Source organism: Molothrus ater, chromosome 6 (assembly GCF_012460135.2).
Source record: "Molothrus ater isolate BHLD 08-10-18 breed brown headed cowbird chromosome 6, BPBGC_Mater_1.1, whole genome shotgun sequence".
NCBI classification, from domain to species: Eukaryota; Metazoa; Chordata; class Aves; order Passeriformes; family Icteridae; genus Molothrus; species Molothrus ater.
This window is the reverse complement of record NC_050483.2, coordinates 59,179,800-59,192,615: the sequence shown is the minus strand read 5'-3', so window position 1 is coordinate 59,192,615 and position 12,816 is coordinate 59,179,800. Positions and strand designations below refer to the sequence as shown.

General features: G+C 50.1%; 1 protein-coding gene across 13 annotated transcripts in view; it reads left to right on the top strand.

The window, feature by feature from the left end:
• The window catches only part of KTN1 (kinectin 1), a 79,334-nt gene extending 75,674 nt beyond the window's left edge, over window positions 1-3,660 (top strand). For all 13 annotated transcript variants that reach the window (XM_036384197.2, XM_036384191.2, XM_054515186.1 and 10 more), the window contains 2 exons: window positions 1,417-1,536; window positions 2,972-3,660. In XM_036384197.2, the coding sequence (XP_036240090.1) occupies window positions 1,417-1,521 (105 nt within the window). In that variant the 3' untranslated portion in view covers window positions 1,522-1,536; window positions 2,972-3,660. The remainder of the gene's footprint in view (window positions 1-1,416; window positions 1,537-2,971) is intronic.
• Window positions 3,661-12,816: the final 9,156 nt, after the last annotated feature.

The following is a 12,816-nucleotide window of genomic DNA, read 5'->3' as shown; positions in this document are numbered from 1 at the left end:
GTGTTGGGTGTGGAGTGCTCTGTGCATCTCTGGAGGAGTTAATCAATAAATGTAATAAACCAGGGGTTAATTAATCAATAAATATATAATAAAACAGGGATTACACAGCACTGTTAGCCCAGGCTGACAGGGAGGGAGGCAAGAGGAGGAGAGTCCATCTTCAGCTGTGACACTTCCTCATTCAAAACTGTCAGATTCTTAGAAAAAAAAAAAGCTTTTATTTTTGTTTCAAAACACAAGCTCAGCATTTTCATTTCAGCACAGGAAGCTTTCTAGCTCATGGTATGGTAGCTTTCATTTTTCCTTTCCTCTGTGTTTTCTGGTGCTTGGACTGTTGTGTGAAGCCTTCATTTGAGTCCAGCTGTTGCTGGCAAGTGGGAATTTCCCAGGGGTTTGGGGCAGAGGGTGAATCCATGGGATGGCTGTGGATCTCCAGGCAGCTGTTCCAAATGCTGGTTCACAGCTGAAGCTGCCTTGGGCTGGGGTGTTGGGTTCTGCTGAGGACACAGCCCTCAGCTCCTCAGTCACACCCAGTCCTTGGTGGTGCAGGAGTTTGGCAGTTCCAGCTCTGGGGCCAGGATGGTGCCTGTGATGCCTTGAGGAGGCTGAGCTAGAACAGAGACTGGACAGGGCTAAAGAATAAAGCAGGGATTGATTCAAAGCATCTCCTCCATGCATCCACCTTGGGCAGCACCAGAGCCCAGCCAGGGCTGCACCCAAGATGAACCAAAATGGCCCCAAAATGCACGGCCGGGCACGGGGTCTCTCCCTGGGATCAGTTCTGCTCCATTTGCACCTTGCAGTTCATTGTCCCATTCCAGCTTTAGCCCCTGCAGTCCCACCCTGCTTGTTTTTCTCTCTCCAGCCCACGGGGTTTGTGCTCTTGGGCTGAGGTTTGGATCATTTGTCCTTGGTGCCCAGCTGGAGCAGGAATTGTTTTGTCTCCCTGCTCTGTGCTCAGAGCTCAGCATGCCCTGACATGGAGCCCAGACCCACCCACTAAAGCAGCACAGAACCTGAAAAATAGAAAAGTTAAAACCTGAGGCATCACCTGTGCACCCTGGCCTGTGTTATAAACCACATTTGTGGGTGTTCAGCCAGGCTGGTGGGGAAATAACCTTTGAGGCTGGATCAGCTGTGGATACCTGCACAATTCCTGGAAGCAGGGAGGGCTGGAGTCCCAGGCAGGGGTGCTAGGAGCTGGATGTGCAGGTGATTCCCTGGAACAGGAAAGGGCTCCTTGACTTTGAACCATGTTCTCTTAAACATGGCCATAACCCTCTGACTGACAAGAATTGTTCTCCTCTGCACCACAAGTTGTAATTTTATACAGAGGATCTAATTCTGGGCTTTCTTGGTAATTAGATTGTAAATGAGTTTTTAATGATTTCCTTTTTTTTTTTTCCCTTCTTCCAGGAATTGAGTGATAAAAGGAGAAATGTGGTGGTGAATCTCACCCAGGATGTGGGTCACCTCAAGAAGCTGCTCATGTCAGTAAGCCAAATGCTGTCAAAGGGATGAGGACACTACAGCCAGGTGGGTGTGGACAGTGACCCCCCAGTTCAGCTCCTGGGAGGGACACTGGTGTGTTATGGTGGGGCTTTGTTCAGATTAACAACTCTCATGTCAGAATATGAGACTTTGTACAGTCAGTGAATTATTAAGGTTGGAAAAGCCTTCTGAGACTGAGTCCAGCCTTTCCCCAGTTCTGCCAAGGCCAGCACTGACCATGTCCCCAAGTGCCACATGCAGGGATGGAGATTCCATCACTGCCCTGTTCTAATTCCTGACCCTGGTAACACTTTCAGTGAAGAATCTTTTCCTAATACTCATCCAAATTCCAAACATGCAAATCATAAACAGCTCCTGGTAGGCACTGGATTTGTTCCTGTCTGGATGCACCTGTCAATTAGTTGAGACTGATCTTCTGTCCCTCATGTAGGGAGGTAATTCCACCCCTCCCTGCTGCTTCCTGCAGCAGGATGCCCCAAGTTTTGTTCTCCCAGAGCCTTTTTTCCTCTCTGTTTGCTCCACCAGCAAACTGTGTGCACTCCCATGCTCTGATTGCTTTGGGATGGAGGATGTGGAATAACCCACAGCAGTGGCTGGGAGTGGCTGAACACCAGCCTGCCATGAGCTCTTGAACAGTTACAGACACATGGACAAAGCTTTAATTTAAATATTCAGCCAGCTTGGAAACCTGGTGAATCACAGAATTCACAGAATCACTGGGTTGGGAGAGACCTTCAAGATCATCCAGTCCAACACAGCCCCAACAGCTCAACCCTGGCACCCAGTGCCACATCCAGGCTTTGTTAAACACACCCAGGGATGGGGACTCCACCACCTCCCTGGGCAGAACATTCCAGAACTTTATCACCCTTGCTGTAAAACCTTTTCCCTGCTATCCAACCTGTATTTCCCTTGGTGCAGCTTGAGGCTGTGTGCTCTGGTTGTGTCAGTGCTGCTGGAGAAAGAGCCCAGCCCCCCCAGCTGAGCACAGGCACCTTTCAGGAGCTGTAGATAAAGTTAAATAACCCAGAGTCAGCTGAAGGTTGGATAAGCTCAAGACACTGAACTTTTTAAGGAAACTGATGCAGATTTGGGCCTGAACTGGGAACTGCAGCACTCAATGAGGAGTGTCAGAGCTCCCTTTCATCTGCTGAGGATGGATTTGTTGTATTCCTGATTCAGGAGCTTTTTGTGCTCCTGCCTTTGCAAAGCAGGGGCAGCAGAGCTGGCAGAGGGTACCTGGGTGTCCAGGAGGGAGGGAGGGAGGGAGGGAGATGCTGCTGCACCTTGGCTGCTCTGAGAGGCTGCTCCTGCTCAGCCTCCACCACCCAGGCTCGTTCCCTTGGGCTTCATGGGCTGACACCAAGGAAATGCAGGCAAGGTGCTGGAATTATGGAATTATTGTAATTCTCCTTGGGAGGCTGCTCCTCTGACCTGGTGCTTTGTGTTTCTCTTGCAGAGTGAAATCATGGGGGAATTGTTCATTTGAGGATAGCAGAAGGCATTGTATTATATTTTGCCAAATTAAAGCCTTATTTATGTTTTCACCCTTTCTACTTCGTCAGAAACACTGAACAGAGTTTTGTCTTTTCTAATCCTTGTTAGACTACTGATTTAAAGAAAAAACCCCAACTCTGTAGACACCTCCAGAGTTTAGTTTTATAATAAAAACAAACCTGTTTGGATAATTAGACCTTTACATTCCTGGAGAGACAGTAAACACATAATCTTATATCTTATTTTGCTCAATGAAACTTGTTCAGAAAACTCCAACGTGGTAAAGTCACCGATGGGAAATGACATTTTAATACTGATGTTGTACACTGTTTTACTTAATTACATTTTTGGGATTAGCTGCCTCTGACTTCAACCTCAAGTAAACACTCCTTTTTTTTTTTTCTTTTTTTTTTTGGTTGCTAATGTAATCAGTTTTTGTAATGGTGTCAGCAAATAAAGGGATGCTATTATTCAAGGTGTTCCTGCTCTCTTCTTTCAAGTGAGTTTGGATGACTCAGGTGAGGTTTCCACCTTTCCCCTCCCCAAAATGAGCATCAGGCTGCACCCACTGTGCTTGTTTTTGGGCAGAGGATGAGGCACCAGGTTTTAAAAAAGACAAGAAATCCCTATTAAAGTGCCATGTAAATTGTGGTTCTGTGCCATGTGTTGTCTTTGGGAAGGATCAGGGAGTGCTGGGGGGGAACAGCTGGAAACACTGGATGTGACAAAGCCAGTGGTGAGCAGAGTGTGTCCATCTGCCCCAACTCCACCCCCTGGATGGGATCTGGGGTGGAAGGAGTTCTGGGACAGGGTTTGGATGCTCTGTTACCTTGTGCTTTGTTGGGAACAAGTGTGGGAGGGTCTTTGATGGGACAGGGATTCTGCTGGGGGTGTGGGGCGATCAGGTGGCCCCTCCTCTGTATCTTGGAGGAACCTCTCAGTCCTGTGGGATTCTGCAGTGGGCAAGGTGAGGGGTGGTTTGATTCTTTAGAACACTGGAGGATGTGATTATCTGAGGGAAAGTGATAAAACAGGGGTCAGTCATTAATTGGGGGTTAATTGCAGAGGTGAAACAGATCAAACTGCTCACCCTGAGCTGTTCACACTCCCCTCTGTGCTGTTTTTTAGTTAATATTTGGCCTTCACCAGGCAGGAGCTAAAGAAGCCTCTTCCTTACTTGGTTCCAGTGATGTGGATCATGCCAAGTCCTGCTGAGAGCTGTGAAATAGTTCAGAAGAGGGAGAAAGAACTGGAAAATGTGGTTTCCTCAGAGCAGGAGCTACCCCTGGGCTCCAGCTGTGGCCACTGCAGTGCTGTGTTCCATGGAGTAAAAACTCAAATGCCACTAGCCTGACTTGTGTAGGTGTTGGATGTGGAAGGTGGAAACCCCTACAACTGCAGATCCAAGGAAAACCTGAACCCTGGAAGGTCTCCACACTTGCCCTGGTTGGGGTCAGAGGCTCTAGCAGGTGTCCAAACACCTATTTTGGGGTGTAATTGGCAGTTTAATGGACCCATGCAGGTCTGACTGATTTTAAATGATTTAAGAGCATCACCCAGGAGTTTCAGTGATGATGGTTTGGGCTGGGGTGTTCCTGTGCCTCTGAATCTTTCCTGCCCCTCAGGGGAGTCCCCTTGGCCACCCATGCTGGGAAAGCTCCTCTGAAGCATCATCCCAGTGGGATCTGGTCTCTGCAGCTAAGGTGAAGTGCTTTATTTCCTTCAAAAGGTGGTTTGGAAATGCTGGAGGTGCCTCATTCAGCAAATAAATAAAATAAATAAATAAATAAATAAATAAGTGCTTTTGGAAGGGCCAGCAGTGCCTGGAGAGCCTCTGGATCATTCCTGTGTCTCCAGGCTCTTGACTTTGTGTGGGCTGAGCTGCAGAGCAGGGGGTGAAGGTGCTGCTGCAGTGCTCAGGTGAAAAGGGGAGAGGTTTGCAGCATCATTCCCTCTCTCTCTCAGCAGGAATTCTCCCTGGGGAGGACGGGAGATCTTTTTCGTTTTGAGATTTAAGCTCAGGTTTTTCTTTGGCTTTGGGGGATGTACAGAGGTGTTAGAGGCAGCTGTGCAAAGATCCCTGGCAAGCTCAGCTGAGCAAAGGCTGATCCCCTCTCTGAGGGCTGAGGAGAGGTCAGGCTGGGTCCCCAGGAGCCCTGGGAAGAGGGAAGGATGCTGTTTGATCTCACTGTCCTCTCCAGCCCTGCACAAAACACCACTCATCCCATGTGGTCACTGAGGAATCCCTCCTGCCTGAGCAGCTGCTGGGAGAAAATGGGATGAAGGAAAAAAAAAAAAATTAAAAGTGTGGGAAGCTGATTGATCAGTGCAAAGGCAGGGCTGGTGCTGGTGTGTTCCCAGGGCTGGGATCTCTGCAGAGCTCCAGCCCCGGTGCCCAGCCAGGCAGGAGAGGAGCAGGATGGTGTCTGCCTGCACTAGAGGGAGACAATAGCTAATGGATACAGGGATGCTTTTCTTGGAAAAAAGCCCAAAGTGGGATATTCAGATGCTGGCAAATGGATTTTTTTTCCTAGTATTTTTTTTTTTGAGATGATTTGCACTGGGAAAGCCTGCACTGGGTGATGAGTGCTGAGTGCTGCCCTGTGCAGCCTGGCTCCTGTACAAACCTGGCTCCTCCTGCTTTCAGTTCAGCATCATCCCTCAAAATGGGAATGGTGATGCCTCAGGTTTGAGCTTTTGTATTTTTCACATTCTGTGCTGCTTTAGTGGGTGGGTCTGGGCTTCATATGAGGGGATGCTGAGCTCTGTGCACAGAGCAGGGAGACAAAACAATTCCTGCTCCAGCTGGGCACCAAGGACAAATGATCCAAATCTCAGCCCCAGAGCACAAACCCCGTGGGCTGGAGAGAGAAAAACAAGCAGGGTGGGACTGCAGGGGCTAAAGCTGGAATGGGACAATGAACTGCAAGGTGCAAATGGAGCAGAACTGATCCCAGGGAGAGACCCCGTGCCCGGCCGTGCATTTTGGGGCCGTTTTGGTTCATCTTGGGTGCAGGCCTGGCTGGGCTCTGGTGCTGCCCAAGGTGGATCCATGGAGGAGATGCTTTGAATCAATCCCTGCTTTGTTCTTTAGCTCTGTCCAGTCTCTGTTCTAGCTCAGCCTTCCCAAGGCATCACTGGGGGAAGGCTCTGAGGGGTCTCCCTGAATTTGTGCTGCCTCTCCTGAGTCCCTCCCAGCCTTTCCTGGCTGGATCCAGCACTGGGGAGCAGCAGGTTGTTTACCCAGGAGCTGCTGCTGCCTTTTCTCAGGCACTGACTCACTCAGCTATTTATTCCTGTGATTAAAAAAGGAAAGCTCATGCAGCTTTAATTCCACCCCAAATAATTCAGCTGATTTTGCCATGGAAGCCCTGTGCAGTGACACAGCTGTGTCCTCCCTGGGGTCCCCGTGTCCCCCTGGCTCCCTGTGTGACCTTGGCTGTCTCCTGCAGCTCTCTCAGGGGTGGTTGCACTTTGGTGGCCACCGAGGTCTTGCCAGGCTGGTTTTGGCACAGGGGTTGTACTGGGGGGGTCTTCTGTGGGTCTTGGTGGAAGCTGAGTGGAGGGAGCTTCTGCTGCCTGAGTGGGAATTCCTGAGGGAGCATCCAGAAGGTGAAAAACTCCAAATTTCTGCCAGACTTCAAGGTTAAACATCCAGCAAAGACTCCTCCATGGGTCCAGACTGTGCTTGTGCCCTGGCTGGAGAGGAAGGGTTCTGGGGAGAAAGCTTCTGGTGATGCTGTGGGATGTAAAGTCCCCAAAAGCTTTAAAACAAACTGGAGATGACTGCTACTTTCCCAGCATTCCAGCTTTCTCTCATCCTGCTGGAGGTGTCACAAATCCCTGTGGATCCCTGGGCAGTGGCTGTGGGGGGAGCAATGGGCAAGGGCTGCTCCTTGGAGGGAGATTTAACCAAAGATCTTCACAGAGGGCGTCTTCTCTCCCAGACTTGCTTAAAATCAAGCTGGACTCATTCAAGAAGGCTCAGATTTTGCTGAGCTCTGCCTGCCACAGGAGCAGGATCCGGGTCTGAGAGGGGGCCTCTTCTGGATGCCTTGCTCTGTGAGATTTCCACAGCAAACCCATCAGCAGGAGCCTTGAGGAGTTTCCCAAGGCTGTAGGAATGAGCAGAAGTGCAGGAGAAGCCATGGGAATGCCAAGGCTTGCTCAGGAGCTTCCCTGGGGGAGGTCACCTGTGCCGTGTCCCCTTGCAAACCCCACCTCGTGCTGTGACACAGGGATGCACAAAACATCTCAACTCTGCTTGAATTTCTACGTTTGTTTTTTCCCAAGGGCATCTCTGGGAGGGTGCTGGGGTGGCTGCTGGAGGTGTCCCTGTTCTGATGTCCCCTGTGCTGGGGATGGGTGCAGGTTCTGCTCTCAGCTCGCGCATCCGCAGCCCAAACCTGCACGTGGCTGTTTGCAGCTTCCTGTGGGGATGCTGCTATTTCTGGAGTGGTTGCACCTAAAAATACATCTCCAGGCTCCTGGGGAAGCTGCTCTGCATCACTGAGGAGCTAATTAAACTGGGGGAAACGCAGGCCCTCCAGCAGGGCTCCTTCCACGTTGCTGAAAATGTCGTGGGTTTGGTTTTTTCCTGTTTTTGCAGCGATCCATGTTATGCATGGGCAAGGTCCAGGGGTTCCTCCTTCCTCTGTGGGAAGGGCAGGTTTGCACCTGGCTGTTTGGGCATTTTTTGTGCAGTTGTGACCCCCTCAAACCCTGAACTCCAGCCCCAGCCCCAGTGTGACCATGGCAGGACCCCCTCAGTGGAGAAGGGATGGGGCCCTGGCAAAGAGCTTTGAGTTTCACCCTGTAAAATTCTGCAGATCTGGGGTTAAAATCCAGCTCAGACATGCTGAGGGGTCCCAGTGGGCTTTGGATCTCCAGCTTGGCCTTCAGCAATTCTTTATATTAACAAAACCACTGTCACATGTGGCTGTGGGCCTGCTTATGTCACTGTGGGACCCAAAGCCACGAGAGGATGGAGACTCTGAAGGCTCAAGGCCTTTGTGATGTTCTCACAGGATTTATTTGGGTAAAACACCCCTCACCACCTCAACCAGGCTTAAAGCAGAGAAAATAAAGACCCCAAAGACCATTTCAAAGCTCATAGCCAGAGCCAGAGTGTTCCTGCAGCGCATCAATGCTGCCCAGGGCCATCCTGGAAGAACCTGATCCCTTGCTTAAGCAAATGGGCTCATCCTAATCCAACCCTACAGAAAACAACCTGAGCTGCACCAGGCTGGGGATGGAATTCTTTAAAATCAATGAATATTTCAGGAGCAGAGGGAGCTGGTCTGTATCAGCAGTGCTGGCCCTGGCTGGTCATTATTAATTCAATGGATGCAGTGGTGAATTGGCTGAGGAAGCACAACAGCTGAAATTTTAAGTGCTGCTTCCCCCCACATGGCTGAGATGATTTGCTGGATCTTCAGTGACTCAGAATGGGGGCCCAGCCTTCACCCAGGTGTTAAATACAGCAAAAAAAGGTTGTTTTGCACATGCCTCAGGCTGGGGACTCAGTGACAGCCAGGACTTGCACTCCCAAACAGTCAGCTGTGCTTCCCAGGATGTCTGTCCTAAAAATCCTGCTTTTGGGGCCCTGTGAGAGAGTGAAAGTCTTGGGTTAAGGAGAGTCCAAGGTGCTGCCCTGGCAGAGCAGGATCAGTCTCCCAGGCCAGGGAGGAATTTTGTTACCCAGCTGAAACAAAGAGAAACTGATGCCTCTGTCCTCTCAAAGGGCTCCTGAAACCTGAGGAGGAGAACCAGCAGGAGCAGCCTGATTGTTGGTGTGTGAGAACACAGCTGCTCTCTTCAGGATAGGTGTTTGTAGGGAAAAAGCCTGAAAATGGGACAGTCAGGGAACAGGAATTTATAAATATCACGGGATACAGAATGGTTTGGGTTAGAAGGGACCTGAAGGATTGTCCAGTTCCAGTCCCTGCCATGGCAGGGGCACCTTCCACCATCCCAGGCTGCTCCAAGCCCTGTCCAGCCTGGCTTGGGCACTGCCAGGGATCCAGGGGCAGCCCCAGCTGCTCAGTGCCAGGGCCTCAGCACCCTCACAGGGAGGAATTCCTTCCCAATATCTGATCTCTATATTTTATATATTATGTATCTTTATAATAGAATGTAAATGTAGCTTCCCCTCTTCCCTTACCTTTCTGGGGGGGGCAGGGGCAGTTGGGCTCTGTGCTGGTTTTGGGGGGATGTGGGGTCTCTGGTTTCTGTGGCTGAGATGACTTTTGAGGCATTGAAAAGTCTCTTTTTTCCCAGCCCCACGACCGAAGAAGTTGAGATTCATCAGTTCTGCTTTTCAAGGTTGTTTCTTTTCTCTTATCCATTCCATTCCTTCTCTGACCTGCTGAGATCTGTCCAGCAGGTCAGGTTGTGGCACAGTGACTGCCCTTGGGGTGGTGTTGGCTTTTTATACTAAAAACTACATGTACTTTATTTACAATAATTTTCCAATACCTATCACCTATGTTAGACAGTTTGTCTCTACTCTAAACCAATCAAAAAGTGTCACCATCACAGCAGGAGATGGAGGAGAAGAAGGAGAAGAAGATGCAGAAGAAGAAGAAGGAGAAGAAGAAGGAGAAGAAGAAGAAGAAGAAGAAGAAGAAGAAGAAGAAGAAGAAGAAGAAGAAGAAGAAGAAGAAGAAGAAGAAGAAGAAGAAGAAGAAGAAGAAGAAGGAGGAGAAGAAGAAGAAAGAGGAGGAGGACAGGACATGCTCAGATTCCTCCATCTTGCCTCTTGAACCCCCATTCTAAGTCCCCAAAATTCTACTTTTTCACCCTGTGGCAAATTACCTATCATTCTACTCAATCCCTTGTGGCTTGTAACTCTTCACACAAAGTTGGTAATGGTTTCCATGGGCTAAAATCCAAGGCACAGGTGGTTTTGACTCCGTGCCAAGGTCTCTTAGCCCCTGCCAGGGTCTGGAATCACCCAGGGCAGCCAGAGGAATGTCCTGGGTCCCAGCACTGGGGCTGCTCTGTGGCTCTGCAGCTGTCCCCATGTCTCAGGGTGTCCTTGGGCTGCCCTCTGCCCCCTTGGGAGGTGCCTTTTGAAGAGCTTTGCAGCACACAGTGTATTTATTTTAAATACACATATAGGTATTGCTGCTGGGCTGGGGAGGCTGTACAGGCAGAAACACAAACTGTCCCCAGGTTTTCTTTGTCCTGAGATCTCTGCTCTTGCTGCTCAGCGTGAGTTTATTGCAAATCCTGTGGTATTTGACAGGTGAATCCCTGTCTGAAGGGTGCTTTTGGCAGCTGAGGCAATTTCACCCCCTGTAGCTGGGTAAAGGGTGAATCCTGTGGGACTGAGAGCAGGAGAGGATCCCCAAGAGTGCATGTTTAAATGCCTTGTGCCAATAATGGGGCTCTGATGCCATGTGAACATCATGTCCACGTGTTACAGATACATCTCTACAGGTGTGTGTGAGTTTCACCAATAAGGGGAGGAGTTCTGTGCTCCAAGGCCAGGACAGGGCTTGGAGCAGCCTGGGATGGTGAAAGGTGTCCCTGCCCATGGCAGGGGCTGGAACGAGATGATCTTTAACCAACCCAAACCATTCTGTGACTCTCTAAATCCTAATTTGCAGTTAAATCTTGCCTGAGGATGGCTAAATCCAAACACAATTTTTTCCCATCACCTTTTGCTTAAAATCCATGTCCCAGGCTCATCTTTTACTAACTAAATCCACCTTTCAGCATTAGCCTTTGCCATCATCCTGCTTCCCCAGGCCCTGCAGCTGACAATAAGCTGCTGTAACAGCAACCAGCATTAACACAAGGGCTACTCTTAATTACAGGAGCTGCTGTTTATCTCCCCAGCTCTGTTTGCTGCTGACAAAAGCCTGCTCAGGAGGGGGGTCTCTTGTTAATAAGCTGCATGTGCAGAAGCAGCGGCGATATATTGATGTATTTTTAATAAATATTCTCCTTTAAAGGGCCGCATATGTATTCTGGGCTAATCCTCTCATTACAAGATCGCGGGGCGGGCTCGGAGGTCGGGGAGAGTGTGCCTGGCAAAGCTGGGTTTCCTATTCATGGCTGGTGCCTTAGATCTTGTACTTCCTGAAGGGGAGAGATGATGAGAGCAATAAGGACTCGCTGTGCTAATTATTGTCATCCTTGAAGTTTAGAGGATGGAGGTGCCTCGCCTCAATTAAGGGAAAACGGGGAGCGATAACCCGATAATAGAGAAGCCTTTCATTAATCAGTCCCCCTGGAAATGGGAGGCTCTGCCGAGGCTTCTCCCTGTCCACTGCCACCAAATGCCCCTGTGAGGATGGGAGAACAGGGAGGGGAATGGGAATTGAGTGTTGGGGTGGGGGCAAAGGCTTGTCCTTGGCAGGAACAAGGCGAGGGCTTGGCTCTGAGCGGGGTGGCTGCAGGGGCCACGTCCTTCTGCTGCCTAAGCTGGAGCAAACCTGGAGTTAGTGGGATGGAAAAGCACATTTAAGCCTTCCTCTCTGCTGTTTGCCTTGCTCTCCCGCTCGGGTTGCAGGGGCTTTAATTTTGTTAAAATCAGGTTAAAATATTCCGTTACCATTTGCTCAGGGCTCTGTGTACACCGGGCACTCAGCAAAGGGACAAAGGGCTCAGACTAAAGACTTGAGCTAAGCCTGCACAGGCCAGCAACCACACAGGCTTTGAACTGCTGCATCCTCATTTTAGTCAGTGTTTTCCACTTATGTTTTCCCTACTTTCATCCTTTTTCTCCCATGAAAAAATCACTTTTTATGTGAAAGCTCTGAGTCTTTTCCTCTGCTGGCTGGGGAGGATGAGGCATCCTGGAGGTAGAGAGACTTAAATCAGGCTGGTACTTTGCAGGATACAACACTCCTGGCTCTGTAACAGTGGTTTTTCTTCCTGTGGTGGCTCTGGATGGATCCCATGTGCAGGTTGATAAAACAGCACCACAAATGCACAATTTTTTACTTCTGTCTTCCCAAACCAGAGTGCAGACAGTGAAGAGCATCTTGTTCAATTTCCTGAAATATTTACAGATTGCATGGAGCAATGGTGGGGCTGGTGTGAGTCCCCTGACAGTTTTAAGAAGGTTTGGATGTTTCACATCTCTTCCTACTTGGGTTTAAACTCCTTGGCCACCAGACATGGGAGCAAGTGTTGAAGGCAGCCTTGGCTTTGCAGGAGCTTTCTGCCTGCAGGGAGTTGCAAGATGGGACAAACATCAGCCTGGAAGGGAATTTAGGGAGGTGTGAGCTGTCCCTCACCACTCTCCCAAGGCAGGAATGAGGAGCAGAACCCCTGGGAGAGGTGTGGTTCTGCCTTTTGCCTTTTCCCAGTGGTTCTGGTTGGTTTTCCTCATCATCAGCTGGAGATGCATCCCACGGGGAGCCTGTGCAGCATCCACGCCCCCATGGAGCTCATTTTGGGGATGGGGACAGGCTGCCACTCACCAGCAGGGTTATCCCCACCATCCTCTTGGCTTGGGATCCTTTTGAGGGGGAAATCCTGAGTGGGGAAATCACATTTATGCTGCTGTGTGCACCCAAGGGTGCCGCTGTTGCTCTGAGAGCATTTGCTCCACCCCAGCTGGGTCTGGGGGCACACGCGCCCTGCAGGGATGGGATTTTGGCAGCACTCCGGGATTTTTGGGTTTTTCCCTTTCCTCTCGCGGCAGGGAGGGAGCCGGGAGGGGAAGGATTGCCGGCTGTTCTTTGCTGAGCACCGGGGGAGGAGGTGGCGATGGAAATGACTCATCCGTCTGGCGGCTCCCACGCGGGAAGGTGATGGTTGGTTCCCCTCCTTCCTCCTCGGGGGAACAAT